The following is a 20,587-nucleotide window of genomic DNA, read 5'->3' as shown; positions in this document are numbered from 1 at the left end:
GATGGCATCTTTCAAAAGCCTATTGTTTTTGTACACAGTCACTATATGGACTTCACTGTACTGTACTGACAAAGTGTTGCCTGATTAGTACTGGACCTTTGCCTAGACCATAGAAAGCTGGATCTTGCCAACAGCCGGAGGCTTAGGAAAGGGCACTCTTCACTCTCTCTCACTTTCCTGGGACAAGGAATTCACACATTTGGTGCTCACCCTGTCCAATGCCTCTATCCCAAAATGCTTTCCCTTTCCTGACAATGGAAGATCTGTGGCAATCACCCCATGCAGAGATTGCTCTGCAGAATGAGCCCAGTTCCAGCAACCGGCGAAAGGTTTGCCAAACCCTGGCAGTTGGAGAGAACACCTGCCAGGCCCTTTCCTGAGATATCACTGGGGGGAGGCATCACTGGGGGGGGGGCAGATGAGGCTTTAATTTAACCAGCAGGATTCCGTGCCAGGGAGGCACCACAGTACTATGGCCCCAGGCGTGGGCGATGCTGGCTGCAGCAACTTAAAAACAGGTGGCCCAACAGTGTCACAGTCCAGTCTCTCATTGTTTCAAAGCACAAACAGCACTGCCTGAATGAGGCCTGCTGTGATCCCAGAGGCACTGCATAGCCTGAAGGCTGGAGAGACTGCTTCTTGCAAAGCCCTTGTGCAGAATCCTGCCTGCCTGCCTGGCTGCTTTATCTGTCCCCTCCACAGATAACAAGGATTGGGACTCCCTTTTCTTCTTTTCCAAGAGAGGCTGCTTGTGGCCAGTTGCCTACAGGAACGCCTGCAGTGAAGGAAGACCTGGTTTGGGGAAAATTCACCCTTTTCCTTGACAGACCGCAAAGAGAAGGTGCCACCTTTTGAGCCAAAGAGAAAAACTGGAGTGCCCAGTGGCCTGGGGGTTGGTTCTGCTGCTCCCCTGAGTTGAGGTCTGGGAGCGAAGTTGCTCCTTCTCAGCTCAGTGCCACCAGGAAGAGCCAGCTGGCCTCCAGACCCCACAGGCAGTGTGGAGGGAGGCTCCATCCTGCCAAGGGAATCGCTCAGAAAATGCCGGGCCTGAGATGCTCTTAGGAAATTAAAAGCATCCCCGTCCCCTGTGCCAGCTCTCTTGGCATCTCAGCATTGCACTCCCCCCCCCCCAAGCTCCCCCACTCACTCGCTCCTCCTTTGCACCAGGGCTGGCTGAGCAGCGCTCAGCTTTTTGCTCTTGCCTGTCAACTCCCAGCAGGCACTGCTGCCCTCCACAGGTGGATGTGCTGGGCTTGCCTGGCCCTGGATAGGCCCTGCCCAGTCGCAGCTCCTCTGGGACCAGGGCCCAGGAGTGCTCTCTGAAATGGGCCCAGTAGCTGCTGTGGAGCTGGACCAGCACCAGCCCAACAAATGAAGTGAAGGGCGCTGGTTCTGCAGGCAGGGACCCCGGGCAGCCTGTCTGGACACTGGCTGGCTCCAGGTGACTGCAAATGGCTGGCTCAAGACAGATCTCAGGGAAGGCGCACAGCTGGCCGTGGCTGCAATTGCTCAGAATTGATTTTCTCTACTATTGCTTCCCAGAAACAATAAACTCTCTCACTCTCCCCCCCCCCGCTTCCTATAAGATGCACCAGATTTTGCAGGGTCCCTGTCAGAAGCACCAGGGGGCAGTTCAGGGGTCCTCACCACTGAGGGTCTGCTCCAGGTCAAGGCCTCTCTTTCCTTCCAGAGGAAGACTCATGAAAGGTGTGGGTCTGGAGGGCAAAATCCACCCAGGCTTCACAGGCCAGGCCCAAACTTTCTGCAGTGGAGGTGATCGCAGCAACCTCCCGCCCCCCTCCGCACCTTCCTGGAGGTAAAACGTGGGGTCAGAACCAGCTCTTGGATCCACCTACAGAGCGCTGTCCATTTCCACCCCAAGAAATGACTGAAAGCCACAGCTGAAGGGCTGCATTTCAAACCGGGGGGGGGGGGAGGAATCGCAGCGCAGTCGCCACCCCTTCAGGCTGTTAGACGTTTTGTGGCTGATCTTGAGGGACGCACAGTCGGGGGTGGGGCGGCCCAGGAGTCAGTGGAGCCCAGAACTCCAAAGCCACCAGCGCCCTGGATGGGCGTCTGGACACGAACTGGGGGCTGAAGGAAGGAAGGAAGGAGGCGGCTGCCAAGGCGGCTCCCACGACCCGCCACCACCAAGACACGACGGCAGAGGGCAGGGCTGCAGGGGGAGTTCCAGCTGCCGAAGGCCACCCGGGTCCTGCCCGCCCGCCAGTCAGGGTGGATCCAGTGACGCCAGCGCGGCCCACCCCCCCGGGGGGCCTGGTTCGCTGCTTGCCCAGGGCCTGCCCGGCAGCGCTCCGCGGCGCCCCTTCCGCAACAGGCATCCCGCGCGTCTGGTGCCGGGTCCTGCGGGGCGCGCGGACCCGTCGGGGCTGGGAGCAGGAGGCCCCGATCCGCTCACCTTGGTGCGCATCTGGCCGGAGGTGGAGACCTTGCGGATGAGGCGGTGCGAGGCGCCCTCCTGCTCGCCGTCGCTGTCCGAGGACTCCTCGCCCGCCGGGCTCAGCCGGTCCAGCTCCAGCGAGGACAGCGACTCGCGGCCCCCGCGCAGGAAGGGCTCCCCGCCGGGAGGGGCCAGCTTCTCGGCCATCGTCGCGGGCCTTCCTCTGCGCCCGCGGGCCGGGCTGGGCTCGGCGAACAGGTGCGCGGCGCTCAGCGCGCTCTGCCGCAGCCTCGCCTGCCTGCCTGCCTCGCGCGCCGCCGGCAGCCAGAGAGCGCCGCCGAGGCCGGGCTCGTCTCCGCCGCCGGCCGCCTCCCTCGCTCGCTCCCGCAGCGCCGCGGGGGAGGCGCGCGCCCGCCCGCCCGCTGCCGGTCCGTCGCAGCTGCGCGCGGGCTCCGGGCACGTGTTGCTGCCTCCGCCGCCCGCGGGGAGCAGCTGCAGCGCGCCGCCCCCAATCAGGCGGGCGGGCGGGCGGGAAGGGTCCCGCTGGTGGCCCCCCGCCGCGCGCAGGAGACCCGCCGGACCCGCACGGCTCCCGGCCCGCACTCGGGCCAGGCGCGGAGGCCTCCCGCTGGGGACCGGGCAGGAGGCGGAGAGCCTCCGGCGGCCGCGGGCCCTGCCCTGTCCTGCTGCGCTCCAGGGGCTCGGAGACTCGCGGGTCGGGCGCAGCCGGGGCGAGTCGCCCGTCCCGCGGGGAGCGGCGCAGCCTCCCGGCCCGGCCCGGCCCGGCCCGTCCAGCCAGGCCGCCGCCCACTCGGGGCACAGCGGGCAGCGGGGCGGCAGCACTGGCGGCCGGGCTTCGGGTGCCCCCTCCGCGGGCAGCCCCTACGACGCGTCCCCTGCCCGGAGGGGCGCCAGCCCGCGCCTCGGTCCGAGGGGGCGGCGCGTGGCGTGTTCCAGGCAGCAGAACGGGCAGGGCCGGGACTCAGTCTCGGGGGTCGGCGGTTCCCCAGCAGAGCCGGAGCGCGGGTGACCTGGCCCCGCGGCACGAAGCAGTGCAGGGCTCCGGGCGCCCTGCGGACGCCGTCCAGCAGCGGAGTGCTGAGGACTGGCCAGCGGCTTTCCAGGCGGGCCGGAGAAGCTCGCGGAGGAAGCAGCATCTCGAGGGCGCCGTGGTCGCAGGGGCCGGGCTCGAGCTGCACGCCCCCCTTGCGGACTTCGGAGCAGCGAGTGGGCCGCAGGTTGCGGCCCGGCTGGGCTCGGGCCTGCTCCAGCAGGGCCTTTCTGAGGCCGGCTGATGGGCACTGGCAGGAGTGCAGGTTCCTGCAGCGGGGCAGGCGTCTCCCCACAGGCCGTGAACATAAGAACAGCCCCACTGGATCAGGCCACAGGCCCATCTAGTCCAGCTTCCTGTATCTCACAGCGGCCCACCAAATGCCCCAGGGAGCACACCAGATAACAAGAGACCTGCAAGGCTTCCTGGGAATTGTAGTTAAGAACATAAGAACAGCCCCACTGGAGCAGGCCATAGGCCCATCTAGTCTGGTGCCCTCCCTTGCATCTGGCATTCTGACATAACCCATTTCTAAAATCAGGAGGTTGCGCATACACTTTATGGCTTGTACCCCGTAATGGATTTTTTCTCCAGAAACTTGTCCAATCCCCACTTAAAGGCATCCAGGCCAGACGCCATCACCACATCCTGTGGCAAGGAGTTCCACAGACCAACCACACGCTGAGTAAAGAAATATTTTCTTTTGTCTGCTCTAACTCTCCCAACACTCAATTTTAGTGGATGTCCCCTGGTTCTGGTGTTATGTGAGAGTGTAAAGAGCATCTCCCTATCCACTCTGTCCATCCACTGCATAATTTTGTATGTCTCAATCATGTCCCCCCTCAAGCGCCTCTTTTCTAGGCTGAAGAGGCCCAAACGCCATAGCCTTTCCTCATAAGGAAGGTGCCCCAGCCCCGTAATCATCTTAGTCGCTCTCTTTTGCACCTTTTCCATTTCCACTATGTCTTTTTTGAGATGCGGCGACCAGAACTGGACACAATACTCCAGGTGTGGCCTTACCATCGATTTGTACAACGGCATTATAATATTAGCTGTTTTGTTCTCAATACCCTTCCTAATGATCCCAAGCATAGAATTGGCCTTCTTCACTGCCACCGCACATTGGGTCGACACTTTCATCGACCTGTCCACCACCACCCCAAGATCTCTCTCCTGATCTGTCACAGACAGCTCAGAACCCATCAGCCTAGATGTAAAGTTTTGATTTTTTGCCCCAATGTGCATGACCTTACACTTACTTACATTGAAGCACATCTGCCATTTTGCTGCCCATTCTGCCAGTCTGGAGAGATCCTTCTGGAGCTCCTCACAATCACTTCTAGTCTTCACCACTTGGAAAAGTTTGGTGTCGTCTGCAAATTTTGCCACATCACTGCTCACCCGTCTCCAGGTCATTTATGAAGAGGTTGAAAAGCACCGGTCCCAGGACAGATCCTTGGGGCACACCGCTTTTCACCTCTCTCCATTGTGAAAATTGCCCATTGCCACCCACTCTCTGTTTCCTGGTCTTCAACCAGTTCTCAGTCCATGAGAGGACCTGCCCTCTCATTCCCTGACTGTGGAGTTTTTTCAGTAGCCTTTGGTGAGGGACCGTGTCGAATGCCTTCTGAAAGTCCAGATATATAATGTCCACGAGTTCTCCTGCATCCACATGCCTGCTGACCTTTTCAAAGAATTCTAAAAGGTTTGTGAGGCAAGACTTACCCTTACAGAAGCCATGCTGGTTCTCCCTCAGCAAGGCCTGTTCGTCTATGTGTTTTGAGAGTCTATCTTTGATGAGGCATTCCACCATCTTACCCGGTATGGATGTTAGGCTGACCGGCCTATAGTTTCCCGGGTCCCCCCTCTTTCCCTTTTTAAAAATAGGCGTGACATTTGCTATCCTCCAATCTTCTGGCACTGTGGCCATTTTGAGGGACAAGTTGCATACCTTAGTCAAGATATCAGCAACTTCATTCTTCAATTCCTTAATAACTCTTGGGTGGACACCATCAGGGCCCGGTGACTTATTGATCTTTAATTTATCAATGAGGTCTGAAACATCTTCTCTTTTAACCTCTATCTGACTTAACTCCTCGGTCAGGAGGGGCCGTTCGGGCAGCGGTATCTGCCCGAGGTCTTCTGCCGTGAAGACAGATGCAAAGAACTCATTTAATTTCTCTGCCATCTCTAAGTCTCCTTTTATCTCCCCTTTCCCTCCCTCACCATCCAGAGGGCCAACTGCTTCTCTGGCGGGTTTCCTGCTTCTAACATATTTGAAGAAGCTTGTATTATTCCCCTTAATGCTGCTGGCCATGTGTTCCTCATAGTCTCTCTTGGCCTCCCGTATCAGCTTCTTACATTTCTTTTGCCACAGTTTATGTTCCTTTTTATTCTCCTCATTAGGGCAAGACTTCCATTTACGGAAGGAAGCTTCCTTGCCCTTTACGGCCTCTCTAACTTGGCTGGTTAGCCATGCGGGTACCCTCCTGGATTTAGTGGAACCCTTCTTCCTTTGCAGTATACACCTCTGCTGGGCCTCTATTACTGTTGTTTTAAGCAGCCTCCATGCACTCTGGAGAGATTGGACTCTTTTTACCCTCCCTTTCAACCTCCTTCTAACCAGCCTCCTCATTTGGGGGAAGTCTGCCCCTCGGAAGTCAAGGGTTTTTGTGAGAGATTTGCCCGGTATTCTTCCCCAACGACATGTCGAAGCGGACTGCAGCATGATCACTGTTCCCACTCGAGCCACAGCGGGCAGCGGGGCAGCACTTGCGGCCAGGCTTTGGGTGCCCCCTCCCCGTGCTGCGTCTTGGGAGCTTCAGGAACAGCCGCCGCCACGTTCTGGGGAGGCACAGCCTGCAAAGGCACCTTCGTGGGGCAGGGAAGTAGGTGGGGGTCAAGTGGGAGGTGCGCACTGTAAGCGAAGGTGAGGCGGTGCCTGGTCCAGGGCTCCAGGGGCGCTCAGAGGGTTCCCGTAGCTGGCAGCAGGTGGGGGACCAGAGTGCGCAGGTGGAAGCTGCTGGGCTGGGGGCTTCTGTGAGAGGCGTGGGGGCAGCCACAGAGGCCACACAGCTTGCACGGATAGGAAGCTGGACTAGAGCAGCCTCGGGCCTGATCCAGCGAGGCTCTTAGGAGCCTTTGGCCTCCTTGTCAGCAGGGGACTTTGGGGGGTGGGCACAAGATAGCCTTTCCAGGTGCTAGTCAGCCCTGCCTTTCAGACAGATTTTTTGACCCATTTTTGCCCAACCCACAGATGTGCACATTTGGTCCCTGTTGCGTATATGCAACGTTGGGCAGAGGTGGCTTAAGCTGCCCCCTGCCCCACAGAGGCACTTTGCAAGGACAATCCCAGGCTGGTGGGCAGGACTGAGTGAGGCACTTGAAGAGTGGCACAGGTTTGGTCAGCCCTGCCCCAGGCAGTGCTGGTACTCACCCCCTTCTGCCTATGACACTTCCGGTGGCAAAGCGCATCCCCCAGGGAGGTGGCCACCCTTCCATCCTGCACTGGTCACCTGGGCACGCTGGGTCAGGCACCGCTGCTGCTGGGCTCATTGCTGTGCAGGTAACATTGCAAGGCGGGCCCAGGGACTGGGAGGTGATAGAGCGTGAGGAGAACAGCAGGAGTTACCTCTGCCTCGCTGCTGCCGGCATGAGAAGACCCTGCCACACACGCTTCCAAGCAGGCAGACGCAGCCTGCTGAGTGGGCACACCTGGGCACACAACTCAGACAAAGCCTCTTCCCTGCCCAGTGCAGAGTGGCTTTCCCAGCACTTGAACACTGACAGGGGCCTCCAGCACAAGGTGCCGTTGAGGGGCCCTGGGGCTAGGAGCCTGCCCTGAGACCCAGGAAGACCTCAGTTCCAAGAAGTCCTCGCTCTACACTTATGGCCTTCAGCAAGTGCCTCTCCCAGCTGACCTCTCAGGTCTGCCCCCCCCCCCAGGGTGTGCTTGGAGATGACACAGCAGCACCTTCCAGGCAGCTTCACTGAAGCCCAGGCCCCTCCTAAAGGGTGTTTAGTTGAGCTGCATACTTGGACCAGCTCACTTTCACTTCCTGTCCCCAGTGACCCTCACCAGCCACACACAGGGGCAGGAGAGGAGCTCAGAGGTGCTTGGAGAGTCCTGGCAGAACAGGCAGAAGGTTGCACAGCTCAATTCCAGGTCTTTCCATGCGCTTCCTCCAAGGCTTGGCTAGCAGAGCTCCTCAGAAGGCCCCCTCCCAAGAAGCTGCCTAGGTCCCTCCTGGCCCCAGAGGTCTCCTCCGTCCTCTGGGGCCCCAACTCCCGCTGCCAGCCTCAAGGAGGCACACCTGGCACGGTAGCCAAGATTTCTGACTCACTGGCTGAAGGTTTCTGTTATCCCTGCAGGCCTGGGTAGGCATCTTCCACACTTTGGTTCTGCATGCAATTAGCCAAGCGTAAATTCTGCTTTGTTAATTGTCAGCCACTCCAGCCTTCACAGGGTGGAAAATGCTGAAACAGAATCCCCCCAAAGCCCCTGGGAGAGGGTAGGGTGTGCAATGTCCTACCTCGGATCACCAAGCCCCAGTGAGCGGTGCTGCCCCCACTGTGCAAACACTGTGAACAACTCTCCTGTTCCCTTGTGTTCACGGGGAGGGGGGGCAAAGTCCTGTTTGTGGCCAAAGGGCACCCAGCTGTTATTGCACCTTCCCAGCATTATGTAGGGAGGGAATTGAGGCAGTGCTTGGGGGGAGGTGACCAAGGCCTATGCCCAAGCCCCTGGTTTCCACCCAGGGCTCTAGAGGTCCAGAAGTCCCACCCACAGTCCCATTCCCAGCTGGAGTGGTGCAACAGGGTGGATTCAGCAGCTCACTGGGCTGTTGGAATTCCCTGTGGTGATCTTGTGCAGCTGGTTGACATTCCTGCTTTGGGGAATGTGGTGGGGGGGACGACAGCAGCCTCAAAACCTGCCAACTGACCCCAGCAGGAGTCCTTCTCCAAAGGGCAGGTACTTTTGCTCTGGAAGACTACCACGAGTCACCCAGAGCATCACAAGCTCCAAGAGGACCGGGCTGTCATGCAATCCTCATGCAAACAGGACAGTCAGTGACAGCTCCAGGTCACTCCAGCCTTTTCCTCCCCACTGGTTAGCACTGCAGGGTTGCAGCGCCCCCTGGTGGCAGCCTGCAGCCAAGGAGGAGGCAACCCAACAAATGGCACGTCTATTTTCCCAGGAATGACGACACAGCTGATGCAATCGCACTGTCAGCCCCTTGCGCCATGGCAGGGGGTAGTGGTAGAAGGCACTGGCAGAGCCAGAAAGGGTCTTTCCCTCCACCTCTTGTGTGTGCCTTTAATGCGAGAGGCCTGCACCAGAGCATGGTCCTCTCCCCACAAGGACAGCTGCTCTGCCGTGACATCATGAGGCCCAGAGACCCACTTCCAGGCTGCCCACCAGGCTAGGGTATTTGGTTCTCTCTGCCGGGACTGTTAGGGCCTCCCCAGCATCTCCAATTCCAGCCAGAGAGACACTTCTTGCCCCGGCCTGGCACAGCTGGCGAGAACAGCTCCTGCTACTGGCCGTTTCAGGCCCCAGCACAAAACCACCTCGCAGGCCCCAGGGAAGCCCACTCCCATTAGCACCATTCAATGCTGCTAATGCAGCAACTCAGCCCCCAAGGCCAGGGCACACGCTGCCAGAGGCGGGCCCGAACAGAACAGCCGAGCAGGGAGAGGCATCGTCAAGAGCGCCGCTGAAAAGAGCTCACAGTGGCAGTGCTGGACAGCAACCATCGATTTCTTTTAGTGTGTAGGAAGCACAAAATTATACCCAGCTATACATGTATTTAATAACATAGCAACGTAACGAGTTGGCACTTAGACTCCGCCTGCATGGAGGAGGGGCTGGCCTGGGCAGGAGGCGGTAGCCACTCCCCCCCGCCTGGAATGTGTGGGGGCAGGAAGGTAGAAGGAGCAGCAGTCCAAAGGGCCTGGTAACTGCACAAACAGGGAGGCACAAATCACCCCTTTCTGGTAGTCCCATAAAAACAGGGCACAAATGCAAGTGTTATGGGGGACCTGCAGTATGCAGGTCCCCAAGTTACACACGACTCTTGCGCAAGCAGCTTCTCAGTCTCGCTCCATGAAGAGTCCTGTGTAACTGGACAAGCTGCCTCCACTACCTCCCACAGCTGGTTTTCGCTACAGTGAGGACAAGCGAGCCTGTCTATTCTGCCTCTGAACAGGGAGGCAGCTCAATGCAGAGCCACAGGGCAACACTCCTTCACAGGGCACTGGTTAACAGGAGCCCCTCAGAGGTTCCAGCTAGGAGAAAGAGAAGCCCCCTGCCCACATCTGCAGTAGAAGAGGACCAGGTTTAGAGCACTCCTGCTGTGGGGAGAAGAGCAGGAAGTCACCAAATCCTGCAAAGACAAGTGAGGAAGCCCCCCAGGACTCTACCTGGGGAGGGCAGAGGGAGAGGGCTTCCTGCAGGAGCCTCCAGGGCTGAGGTGATGCCCTTGGCTACCTCAATGCCAAAGCAGCACCTCAGCCTTGAGGACCACAGGCAACCTCAGCAGCCTTCCAGGGGGCAAGCAGGCACTCCCTTCTCTCCCTCGCAAGACCAGCAAGCACTGGCAGACTGCTGTGGGAAACAATGAAAAACACCCCCCCCCCACTCACACACACGCACTTAACAACCAAGGCAGAGGCCGTGGCAAGCCCTGGCTGCTGCCTTTTCTGTGCTGCAGAGGAAGATTACAGAGGGCACAAGGGAGAGTCCCGTGTCAAAAAACGGGGGTGGGGGTGGACAGGAATGCTGCTGCTAGGAGACAGGCCTGCTCCCACCAGACCTTTGGCTCCAATGAGTGAGGCTGTCAGGAATGTTCTCTCCTTCAGGCTGGAAGTGGCTCCAAAATGTGTGCTGCCCTCTTGCACCAGCCGCGGCAGGCCCTGGCCTCGGGGAGGCTGGGTGGTCGAGGTGGTCTTGGATAAAGACTCACCTCCTCTGGGGCAACCTGAGTTTCTGGCACTTGCTGGGCCTAGGAGAGGGAAAACTCGCAGGGCACCTCCCTAACAGGGATGCAGAAGGTCCTGCTGATGAACGGGGTGGGGGTTCAGAGGGGTGGGATTGAGAAAGGGGGGTTTCAAGGCCTGATCCTTCCCACCTGCTAACCAAGGAGATGATCAGTTTTCCAAGCATGAAATACCACCACCAGCCCCTGGGGGGCTCCGTGCCTGCACACCTCCCTGATAGTGGTGCACAGGCTGAGGAGACAGCCCCAGGGCAAAGGGGGTGGGGCACCTCTTGGCTCTGTGGGGATTGCCAACAGAGTGCTGGGGGGGCCGGAGTTAAGGGCACAAGGCACCCTGTGAGGCATCAAACCAACCTAACCCAGCTTCTCTTCCCACCCCTGAGGCGCATTGCTTGGAGGGCAGTTCAGCACTAGGGGGGTTAAAACGCAAGGCACGCCAGCTCCCAACATTGTTCTAGAGACAATGGAGAGGAAGAGGATGTTTGGGCCGGATGGTCCATGGCGCACGTCCAGCACATTCCTTTGGCAAGAGGCACCGTTCACGCTGCTCAGGCCACAAAAGTGCCTTCGCCTGCCTCACTAAGGGGCTTCTGGGGGGGGGGGGAGAAGAGAAGATTAGTTCAGGTTATGCAGGGCCAACAAGAGACACGGACATGGGAGGGCCGAACCTGGCTGGCAGCAGGACTCGCAGGCAGAAGGAGAGTGGCAGCCACTGGCCTTACACCAGGTGCTGGATACACAGGAAGGGCTCTAAGGCCCACTGCAGGAAGCATTTCTCCAAGGAAGGAGGTCTGCGTCCCTCAGCTGGCAGCCGCTACAGGAAGCCACCCCCCAGCAGGCGGGCCTGGGGCTGCTGCCAGAATCCATCTCCAAGGGGCCCCACCAACAGGCAGACTCCAGGCTCCCGCAGCAAACACAGCAACCAGAACCTTCCATGGACCCGATCCCCTTCCTCGCTAACGGGGCAGGCCCACAGTGGGCACAGTGGGGATACTTGTGCCACGGGCAAAGGGGGCGGGGCTGCCCAGATCCCAGCTACAGAGACCGAGCACAGGCCACAGAGGCCTGCTGGGGCCAGGCTCCCTCTGGGCAAACAGGCCGCATGTGCAGCTGCCCCACATGGAGGCTCTACGCACAAGCTTTTCCCCTGTGGGAGGCATGAGCAACAGGCAGAGCCCTTCAAGTGCTGCCTCCACAGAGGTGGGCAGGCAAGGTGGGCGGGTGGCTCTTCTGGCCCCTGGCTGGGGGGGATGGAGGTGGTGCACAGGCAAGAAGGTGCATGTGGCACTTCCCCACCTGCATCCTCAGAAAGGGGAAGCCGTGAAGGGCACCGATTCCTCCCTGCTGGCTCCACAGGCACCGTCAGCGGAGGGCGAGGATGGGCAGCCATGGTTAGGGCCCATTTAAGGATGACCTTCCGTGGCTGCATCAGCAGGGCCCCCACCCCTTAGCACCATTCCCTGCTTGCACTCAAAGGCAACAATGGTTAAGCTGCTACAGGAAAATAAATAGAAGAGGGACAGGAGAACCTGAGTGCTGCCAAGGATGGCTGGCACAGTGGCAAGGAACAGGGGCACGTGATCAGCTGCAACAGCACCTCCTGGCCTTGGAGACTAAGCTGCTGTGGGGGGGTTGGGCGAGGGTCCTGCTGCTTAGGGACAGAGGGACCCCTGCAGCGGCAGAAAGCAGGGTGTGTCCTGGCACAGCCGAGGGCTGCCACCTCCACCTCCCTGGCTCTGGGTGCCCCGCTATTCCAGTCTGGCTCCAGGAATCCCGCCACCTGAGCAGCTGCAATCACCAGTCCCTCCAGCCACACGCCCTCCTGGAAAAGGGCACTTTGGTGATGAGGCTCCAGTTGTCTGGCACAGCAACTATCTTTGGCACAATCACTCTCGAGGGCAGGAAGGCACCAGGCAGCAAGTGCCAAGCCAGGCACACAGATCAGTCAGCCGGGGCACTCTGGAGACCGCTCCTGGCTCCTCTTGGCACAGAGGGCACCGTCAGCCAGTCCCCCAACAAAGGCGCGCCTCCGAACACAGCATGGCTAGTACTCCCGGGGTGCCCGGCCCAGGCTCTCCTGCAGGCAGCGAAGCTGCTCCTCCCCCAGCTTGATCTTGTCGTCCAGCTGCCGCTGCTGGATGGCCAGTGCCGACTTCATGTGCACGAAGTGCTGGTAGTCCTGCAGGGGCTCGCTGGGCAGGCACCGCGACACGCAGGCAAAGACCAGGCGCTCCCGGCGCGTCACGTGCTCCTGCAGCTCCTTGGCGTCCTCCAGCTGTGCTGTCAGCTGTCGCTTCTTCTCCAGCAGGGCCAGCTTGTGGGAGGGGAAGAGGAAACGGGTCAGGACTGGGAGCAGGTGGCGTGGCCCAGATCCTCCGCTGGCACGGGCACACAGGCACCCTTGTGCAGCCGGGTCGAGGGCAAGCAGTTAGCAGACTATAAGCTTCGGCGCAGACAAATTCTGCAGCCCTTCTTACAACACGCAAACCCGTCACGCCAAGTCTGGTTCCACCCTCGGTAGATTCTTAAGGCTCTACCACCTGGTACAGTCCACATGAGGGAGACAATGGGGGGAGCCAGAGAAACAGCAGTGGGGAAGAACGTGTGGGTGGTGAGTCACTTGTATTTGGGCATAATGATGGGGGCAGAGGGGCTACGCCCAAGTTCCCCTATTTCTGCAAGTCTTAAAGACAGCATAGCGACTGGCATCGAGGAGACCCTCCCAAAGAGGCTTGTCAGGAAGAGCAGACAAAGGCAAGTCAGATCTGCCCGTGACGCTCAGGGGCGTCAACACGGACTGGTGGCAGCTCCTCAAGGTTCCCCCCTGCAGCCCTGCTACTTGGAGACTTTGCCAGAGAACCAAGGGGAAGACCGTCTGCAGGTGGGGGCTCTGCCTTTGAGCCCCCACTTGTGACCGGGAGCCCTCGGAGATGCATGCTCATCCTGGGCTTCCACCTTTCAAGACACTGCAGCCCCCGCACCCCGCCGCGTACCTTCTCCTCCTCCGGGGCACCCGCATCCAGGCTGCTTAGCGCATTCTCCACCCTGGCCAGCCGCCCAGAGAGAGACAGCAGCAGGTTCACCACCTTGTCCAGGTCCCCAATGAAGAGGCGGAACTTCTCAAACTCCTGGGGCTTGCACACCCGCTGGACGTGGCTCTCCACCTCCCGGCCCAGCACTGCATTGGCCCCCACATCCTCCTGCAGGCCCCGCTGGGCCTCCTGCAGCACTGCCAGCTTCCGGCTGATGCTCTCAATCAGCTGCACCTGCACAGGGGAGGGAACACAGCCAGGCTGGGGAACCCAAGGCACACCTGCCCCAGCAGAGGGGCACCTGCACTTGAGCTGCTCGCTCAAGGAATGGACTCCCAGAGCTCCTTCAGACCAACAGGACTGTGGCTGGAGCTCCTGAAGACCACAAACCTACAGAGTGCTACTCAGGAGGAGGAAGTGCCCTTGGCCTCCATGGGGCTCTCTTCTCAGCAGGGACACAGATCATTGTTCTTGACTACCTTACCTACAGGAGAAGAGCAGCCTCCCCCACGTGGACAAGAGGAGGCCCCCTTTCCCCTGAACTACCACGAGCTCCACACGGAGCCTCCCTCCTCTGTGTAGCTTCTGTTTCGGATTAACCAAATCGGCGCACCCAAATAGAAGCTGTAGCCTAAGCTCATGGCAAATTTGGGGTTGGGGTCTCCAGATTGCCCCTCCTGGCCCACCTGGCACTTCCCCCCATTCATCCTCCAGCAACACAGGAGGAGACAGGGAGCTGCTGTGATCCTCTTCTGACTGCCGTCCAGCAGAGTGACAGCCTGGTGAGGGTGGTAGGTAGGTGGGCTGTCAGTTTGCCACCCCTCCTGGTGACTGGTTCCAGTTGCTTTGCGGCAAGGATGGACCAGATGCCAGACGGGGTGTGCCACTCCAGCGGGGCATGTCAGGGCTTCTCCAGATGTTGTCCCCCCCCCCAGAAAGCAGGAGCAGCCAGGCTGAAACTGGGCCAAGGAGCACTGCCCCAGTTGGACACAACCCCCTTGCCCTCCAGGTGCACACCAGGGCCCATAAGAAGATCCTTGCTGGATCAGGCCGAAGGCCCATCTAGTCCAGTTTCCTGTATCTCACAGCGGCCCATGAGATGCCTCCGAGGACCCGGAGGCTGGACACGCAAGGCCGAGCAGAACGGAAGAGTCTTGTCTTGGCCTCACCTTCTTCCGGGCCAGGTCACGATCCTCCTCCTCCTCTTCAGAACTGGCCTTAGGCAGCTCCTTCATCTTGTTCAGCAGTTCAGCCTTCCCCGCGGACAGGCTGTAGTAGGCTGAGCAGGAGGTGGGGCTGACAGCCCCTCCAAACATCGGAGAGGCGGGCTGGGCCTGCTGCCTGCAAGAACAAGAACATACAGGTCCACAACTTTGGGACTTACCTACTGACACGATATTGCCAGAGACCTGCCTATGCGAAAGGCAATCGAAAGACAGAACAATCAATGCTGCGGGGCTTCTTCTAGCCAAGTTTTGTATTACTTATGGCCTTGCTTGGCTAAATGGCTTAGACGCATTGGGGGATAACGGAGAATTCACTTACATCTCACCCAGAGGTGCAAGTGTTATTGATTATATCTTGGTTCCTCCTCAACTCCTTCCCCAGACAGCAAACTTTTGAGTTGGACACCCTCAGTCTAGTGACCATCTTCCTCTGTTGTGTGATTCAGAGTATCTCCCAAATCACTGTCGTAACACTAACACCCAGGAGGAAGAAGGTTACCCAAATATAACAAAAAGAATTAAATGGGACCCAGACTCTAAGGACTCATCTTGTGCATTGATACAAGCAAAGGAAATCCCTCAGTTGTCCACTCTGGATCAACCAGGGATTGTCCACTTTTTCGAGGACTTAATATCTACTCTCTTGAACGTATTAGGTAAGATCCCCTCATCCCGAAGCGTTGAGGGTGGGCGAGATGACTCTAAGATTGATCAGATCTGCTTATCTCTGAAAACTGCCGTTCGCAGCACTTATAAAAAATTTAGAGACACTAACAGTAAAACACTTTTACACCAATATTTCAAGCTGACTGCCCACCTGAAGGAAGCTATCAGAGTTTCGATCCATCGTATTGCAGAAGCAAGATGGTCACTGCTAATCAACGCTGTTAGATCAAAAAATGCTGTTTTTGGCAAATTATATCAGGCTGTTTTCATAATGAGTTAATTGGTACTACCATCATCCCTGCTAAACTGTGGGAATCACACTTTAAATCAATTTTTTTAATGAATCCAAATCAACCTCTGTTGTTCAGGCATCCATCCCGTCAGACCTCCCAGACTGGCCTGCTGTCTCAGTGGATAATGTCATTTCAATTATTAAGCAGCTAAAACAGGGTAAAGCAGCTGGCCCAGATGCAATTCCCTCAGACATCTACAAAGCAGCGCCAGACTGGTGGGCACCAATTATCGCGGAACTGTTCACAAGAATCAATAAATTTGGAGTAATTCCAGAATCCTGGACCAGATCAATCTTAGTCCCTATTTTCAAAAAAGGAAATAAGAACCTTCCCTCTAGCTACAGGCAAATAAGTCTTTTGGATGTCGCAGGGAAAATGTATGCATCCCACTTATTGAAGAAACTTTCTTCCTGGATATCTGATTATAACATCATAGGTCCAGAGCAAGCAGGTTTCAGACCAAACAAGTCCACAGTCAACCACTGTGTGATATTGTCCCATTTAATTTTCAAACAGGTGACTCAAAAGAAATCTTGACTATGTGGCATTCCTGGATTTAAAGTCCTGCCTTTGATTCTATTGATAGGGACAGACTCTGGGAAAAACTTGAGAAGATGGGACTTGACAAAAGATTATTAGAATTAATTCGTGTCCTCCACCTAAACGCTTCCTGTCAAGTGAAATTATCCCCACAAGGTGACCTTTCAGCTCCAATCCCGATCAACAAGGGGATCAAGCAGGGTTGTGTGCTGGCACCCATTTTGTTCATCCTTCTCATCAATGATTTGGCCCCCTTCTTAACAAAGCTTGACACGCATCGCCCCAAACTGGGATCGGTGGACGTCCCTTTACTTCTATATGCTGACGACATGGCTCTGATCTCACGTACAAAAATAGGCTTACGAAGACTGGTCAAAGCCTGCATGGAATATTTTACAATAAACTCTTTGCAGTTAAATTATGAAAAGTCTAAAATTGTGGTTTTTGGGAACTCATGGAAACCACAACCTTGGCTTTTCAGTGGAAAATTAATTCAGCAGGTCAAGGAATTCCAGTACCTTGGTCTTCGATTTCATTACAAGCATTCCTGGCCCTCTGTTCTGCCAGATTCCCAGTCCAAGCTCCACCTGGAGAATTATGCCCACTTTTAGCTAATTAGCTCCCCTTCTTTCCTCAAAAATGACCCTGGTTCTGCCCTGCAGTACTGCTGGACCCCACCACCAGGGTAGCTCGCCGGTTTAACCTACAGAGGTCCTCCTTCCTGCCAGCAGCCTCCCGCCACTACAGCAGTCCCCTGGTCCTCAGCAGGTCTTGGGCACAGCAGCCAAACACCAGTCTTAGTGTCTCCAATAGTTTCTGCTCCAGCAGCTTCCAAAGTCCATTCACACATCAGTCCATCAGCAGTTCCAGCAGTCCATTAGCCATAAGAACATAAGAACAGCCCCACTGGATCAGGCCATAGGCCCATCTAGTCCAGCTTCCTGTATCTCACAGCGGCCCACCAAATGCCCCAGGGAGCACACCAGATAACAAGAGACCTCATCCTGGTGCCCTCCCTTGCATCTGGCATTCTGACTTAACCCAATCCTAAAATCAGGAGGTTGCGCATACACATCATGGCTTGTACCCCATAATGGATTTTTCCTCCAGAAACTTGTCCAATCCCCTTTTAAAGGCGTCTAGGCTAGACGCCAGCACCACATCCTGTGGCAAGGAGTTCCACAGACCAACCACACGCTGAGTAAAGAAATATTTTCTTTTGTCTGTCCTAACCCTCCCAACACTCAATTTTAGTAGATGTCGCCTGGTTCTGGTATTATGTGAGAGTGTAAAGAGCATCTCCCTATCCACTCTGTCCATTCCCTGCATAATTTTGTATGTCTCAATCATGTCCCCCCTCAAGCGTCTCTTTTCTAGGCTGAAGAGGCCCAAACGCCGTAGCCTTTCCTCATAAGGAAGGTGCCCCAGCCCCGTAATCAGCTTAGTCGCTCTCTTTTGCACCTTTTCCATTTCCACTATGTCTTTTTTGAGATGCGGCGACCAGAACTGGACACAATACTCCAGGTGTGGCCTTACCATAGATTTGTACAACGGCATTATAATACTAGCCGTTTTGTTCTCAATACCCTTCCTAATGATCCCAAGCATAGAATTGGCCTTCTTCACTGCCGCCGCACATTGGGTCGACACTTTCATCGACCTGTCCACCACCACCCCAAGATCTCTCTCCTGATCTGTCACAGACAGCTCAGAACCCATCAGCCTATATCTAAAGTTTTGATTTTTTGCCCCAATGTGCATGACTTTACACTTACTGACATTGAAGCGCATCTGCCATTTTGCTGCCCATTCTGCCAGTCTGGAGAGATCCTTCTGGAGCTCTTCACAATCACTTCTGGTCTTCACCACTCGGAAAAGTTTGGGGTCGTCTGCAAACTTAGCCACTTCACTGCTCAACCCTGTCTCCAGGTCATTTATAAAGAGGTTGAAAAGCACCGGTCCCAGGACAGATCCTTGGGGCACACCGCTTTTCACCTCTCTCCATTGTGAAAATTGCCCATTGACACCCACTCTCTGCTTCCTGGCCTCCAACCAGTTCTCAATCCACGAGAGGACCTGTCCCCTAATTCCCTTCCTAAGCCATCAATTCCTTAGTCTATTACTCCAGTCTGTCCTTCCTCAAGCTTTCCTCCTTCTGCTATCCATACCAAACTCTCCCTTCAGCAGGTGCTTTTATACCTGAGGGCCCTATTGCCTTCAAGTGGCTGCAGCTGTGCAGCACACTCCCTGCTGGGGAATGCTCAAGCCTTCACCCTTAAAGGGGCCACTGCTGACACCACATCTACCTCATTGCCAGATCTTCCGCGATTCCACTACATCCTCTCATCAATCAATTGCAATTAATTCATCCAAACCAGTGGTTCAAGCCATAACTCACTTTTTCTTCTCCTGGGGCAACCGGTTTGTACCAGCTGCTTTACAAGCTTTCAATGCTAAAGTCATACCACAAATTTTATATGGCATCCCAGTATGGATGCCTGCATTAAATAACACAATTGAAAGGGTTCAATCTAAATTTCTTTACAAAATTCTCTGCTTACTGCATTGCGTTCCCTACGCAGCACTCTGCCTGGAGTCAGGTTAACATAGACTGGAGTTACATGCATGGTCCAGTTTTTTAAAATACTGGGCCAAGGTCTTTTTCAGGGCTGATCACGATTTGCTGCTAAAGGGGCTGTTGACTGATTGAATGTTAACTCCTTACTTAGTACTATTTTATAAAAAAACAGATGGGCCTTTGAGGCCCTCTCCTGAGGTTATCACCAGGCTTTTGAAAACCAGACTATATGATATAGAAAGGCAAGAGATTCTAGGCGCAGCACAGAAAAAATGTTCCCCTTTGAATTTTCAACTTAAAATTACAAGTGGTCAACAACCAAAATACCTGTCCCTCCTAATGCACCCCCTGGAGAGAAGGGCCTTTACATTGGCACCTTGTAATGTGACCCCCTCTAATGACTTAAATGGTAGATTCAGAAATGCCTCCTGGGAAGATCGTTTATGCAGCTGCAATTTAGGCGAAGTAGAATCATCCATACACATTATGTTGCACTGTCCCAGATATCAAGCGCTAAGACAGCAATTTCTCTCTCCCTTGCTCAATGCTAAAACAGGGCATTCTGAGAACGCTATAATTCAATTCCTTCTAGCAGGTGACGTAGAGCGTACAACCCTCTCAGTCGCACAGCTCCTAAATTTGAGTAATCTGAATCAAGCCAAGCTTTCTGTACCAAGCAATCTCTGAGTAGATTACATCTTGGCAATATCTGTAGAGTAACTGATTGTTTTCTGTCTTTTAAATAATTCATGTGTGTATGTAAAATGTATTGTATGTTTGTCTCTGTGTGTACACGTAGGTGCGCACATATACATACATTTGTGTGCTGCTTAGGTTTCTACTCTCTACGGTTTCTGCACAGTCTTCACCCATCAAATGTTTATGCCTAATAAAGGTTTTGTTGACTGACAGGAGGTCCACTCCACAAGGCGTGGTGGAAGAGGGCAGCTTGAGGCAGCGGTGGGCCAGCTCCATGCCTGAGGCACACACTGATGGGTGGCACCTCCAGGAAGCCCCAGGCTCAAGGTCCCACCATCCTTCCTGCTCTTTAGCCCATTTCACAACTGGGAAGGAGCCGCAGCGGTGCTGCTCCACCCAGCAAGTCTGGGTCTTGCTCTGCCACATCCCCAGAACCTCAGCAAGCCCCTTTGGGTGGGATATGCTCCACCCTTCCAACCCCCCCAGCCGAGACAGGCCTACCTGCTGGGGAAGGCAGCCTTGCCACCTGGCTGCAGCTGCCAATCCTGCCCCTTCCAGACCAGGCCCTCGCCAGGGGAGAAGAGGCTGTCCATCACTTCCGCCGCCGACACCAGTCCTACGGCTGGGCTCAACACCCTGGCCAGGGCACGATCCCTGCCAGCCACGTCCCACATCAGCTCCTCGGAGTTCAGGCGGAGAGGCGGTGCTGGGCCCCGATTGCTGCCCTCTGGCAGGGCCTCCTGTCCTGGGAGGGCTGTGGAGTGAGAGGGAGGAGAGGCGGTCAGGGAACAGGTTCCTGTGAAGACCGCAGCCTGGCCCCCTCCCAAGGGAAGCACGCACTCACCCAGGCTGGCGGCGCTGCTGTGCTGCTGCTCCAGGGTCCTGCAGGCCAGCCTGCTGGGCTCCTGGTCCCAGGAAGGCTCCAGCTGCCTCTCCTCTTCTGGGGAACTTGCCGACCTTTAAAGGCACAAAACCAACCAGGTCCCAGTCACGGGAAGAAGGGAGGGGCCGCTGCAGGCCTCTCCCCTCCCCAGCAGGGACACAGCCAGAGTGCCCAGAGTCGCAAAAACCCACCAGGTGACAGACTTTGGTTGCTGGTGTGA

General features: G+C 56.3%; 2 protein-coding genes across 3 annotated transcripts in view; both read right to left on the bottom strand.

Annotated features, from left to right (window-relative positions):
* The window catches only part of LOC136663187 (diacylglycerol kinase delta-like), a 33,532-nt gene extending 30,924 nt beyond the window's left edge, over positions 1–2,608 (bottom strand). The window contains exon 1 of the mRNA XM_066640170.1: positions 2,420–2,608. Within this exon, the coding sequence (XP_066496267.1) occupies positions 2,420–2,608 (189 nt within the window). The remainder of the gene's footprint in view (positions 1–2,419) is intronic.
* Positions 2,609–9,195: 6,587 nt separating this feature from the next.
* SHROOM4 (shroom family member 4) overlaps positions 9,196–20,587 on the bottom strand; it is a 31,602-nt gene continuing 20,210 nt past the window's right edge. For both annotated transcript variants that reach the window (XM_066640064.1, XM_066640065.1), the window contains 5 exons: positions 20,329–20,441; positions 19,986–20,238; positions 14,652–14,823; positions 13,444–13,716; positions 9,196–12,764 (listed from right to left, as the gene is read on the bottom strand). In XM_066640064.1, the coding sequence (XP_066496161.1) occupies positions 12,495–12,764; positions 13,444–13,716; positions 14,652–14,823; positions 19,986–20,238; positions 20,329–20,441 (1,081 nt within the window). In that variant the 3' untranslated portion in view covers positions 9,196–12,494. The remainder of the gene's footprint in view (positions 12,765–13,443; positions 13,717–14,651; positions 14,824–19,985; positions 20,239–20,328; positions 20,442–20,587) is intronic.

The sequence above is a fragment of the Tiliqua scincoides genome, chromosome 12 (genome assembly GCF_035046505.1).
Source record: "Tiliqua scincoides isolate rTilSci1 chromosome 12, rTilSci1.hap2, whole genome shotgun sequence".
Classification (NCBI taxonomy): domain Eukaryota; kingdom Metazoa; phylum Chordata; class Lepidosauria; order Squamata; family Scincidae; genus Tiliqua; species Tiliqua scincoides.
Note: the sequence above shows the minus strand (reverse complement) of the source record. Positions and strands in the feature narration are given on the sequence as shown.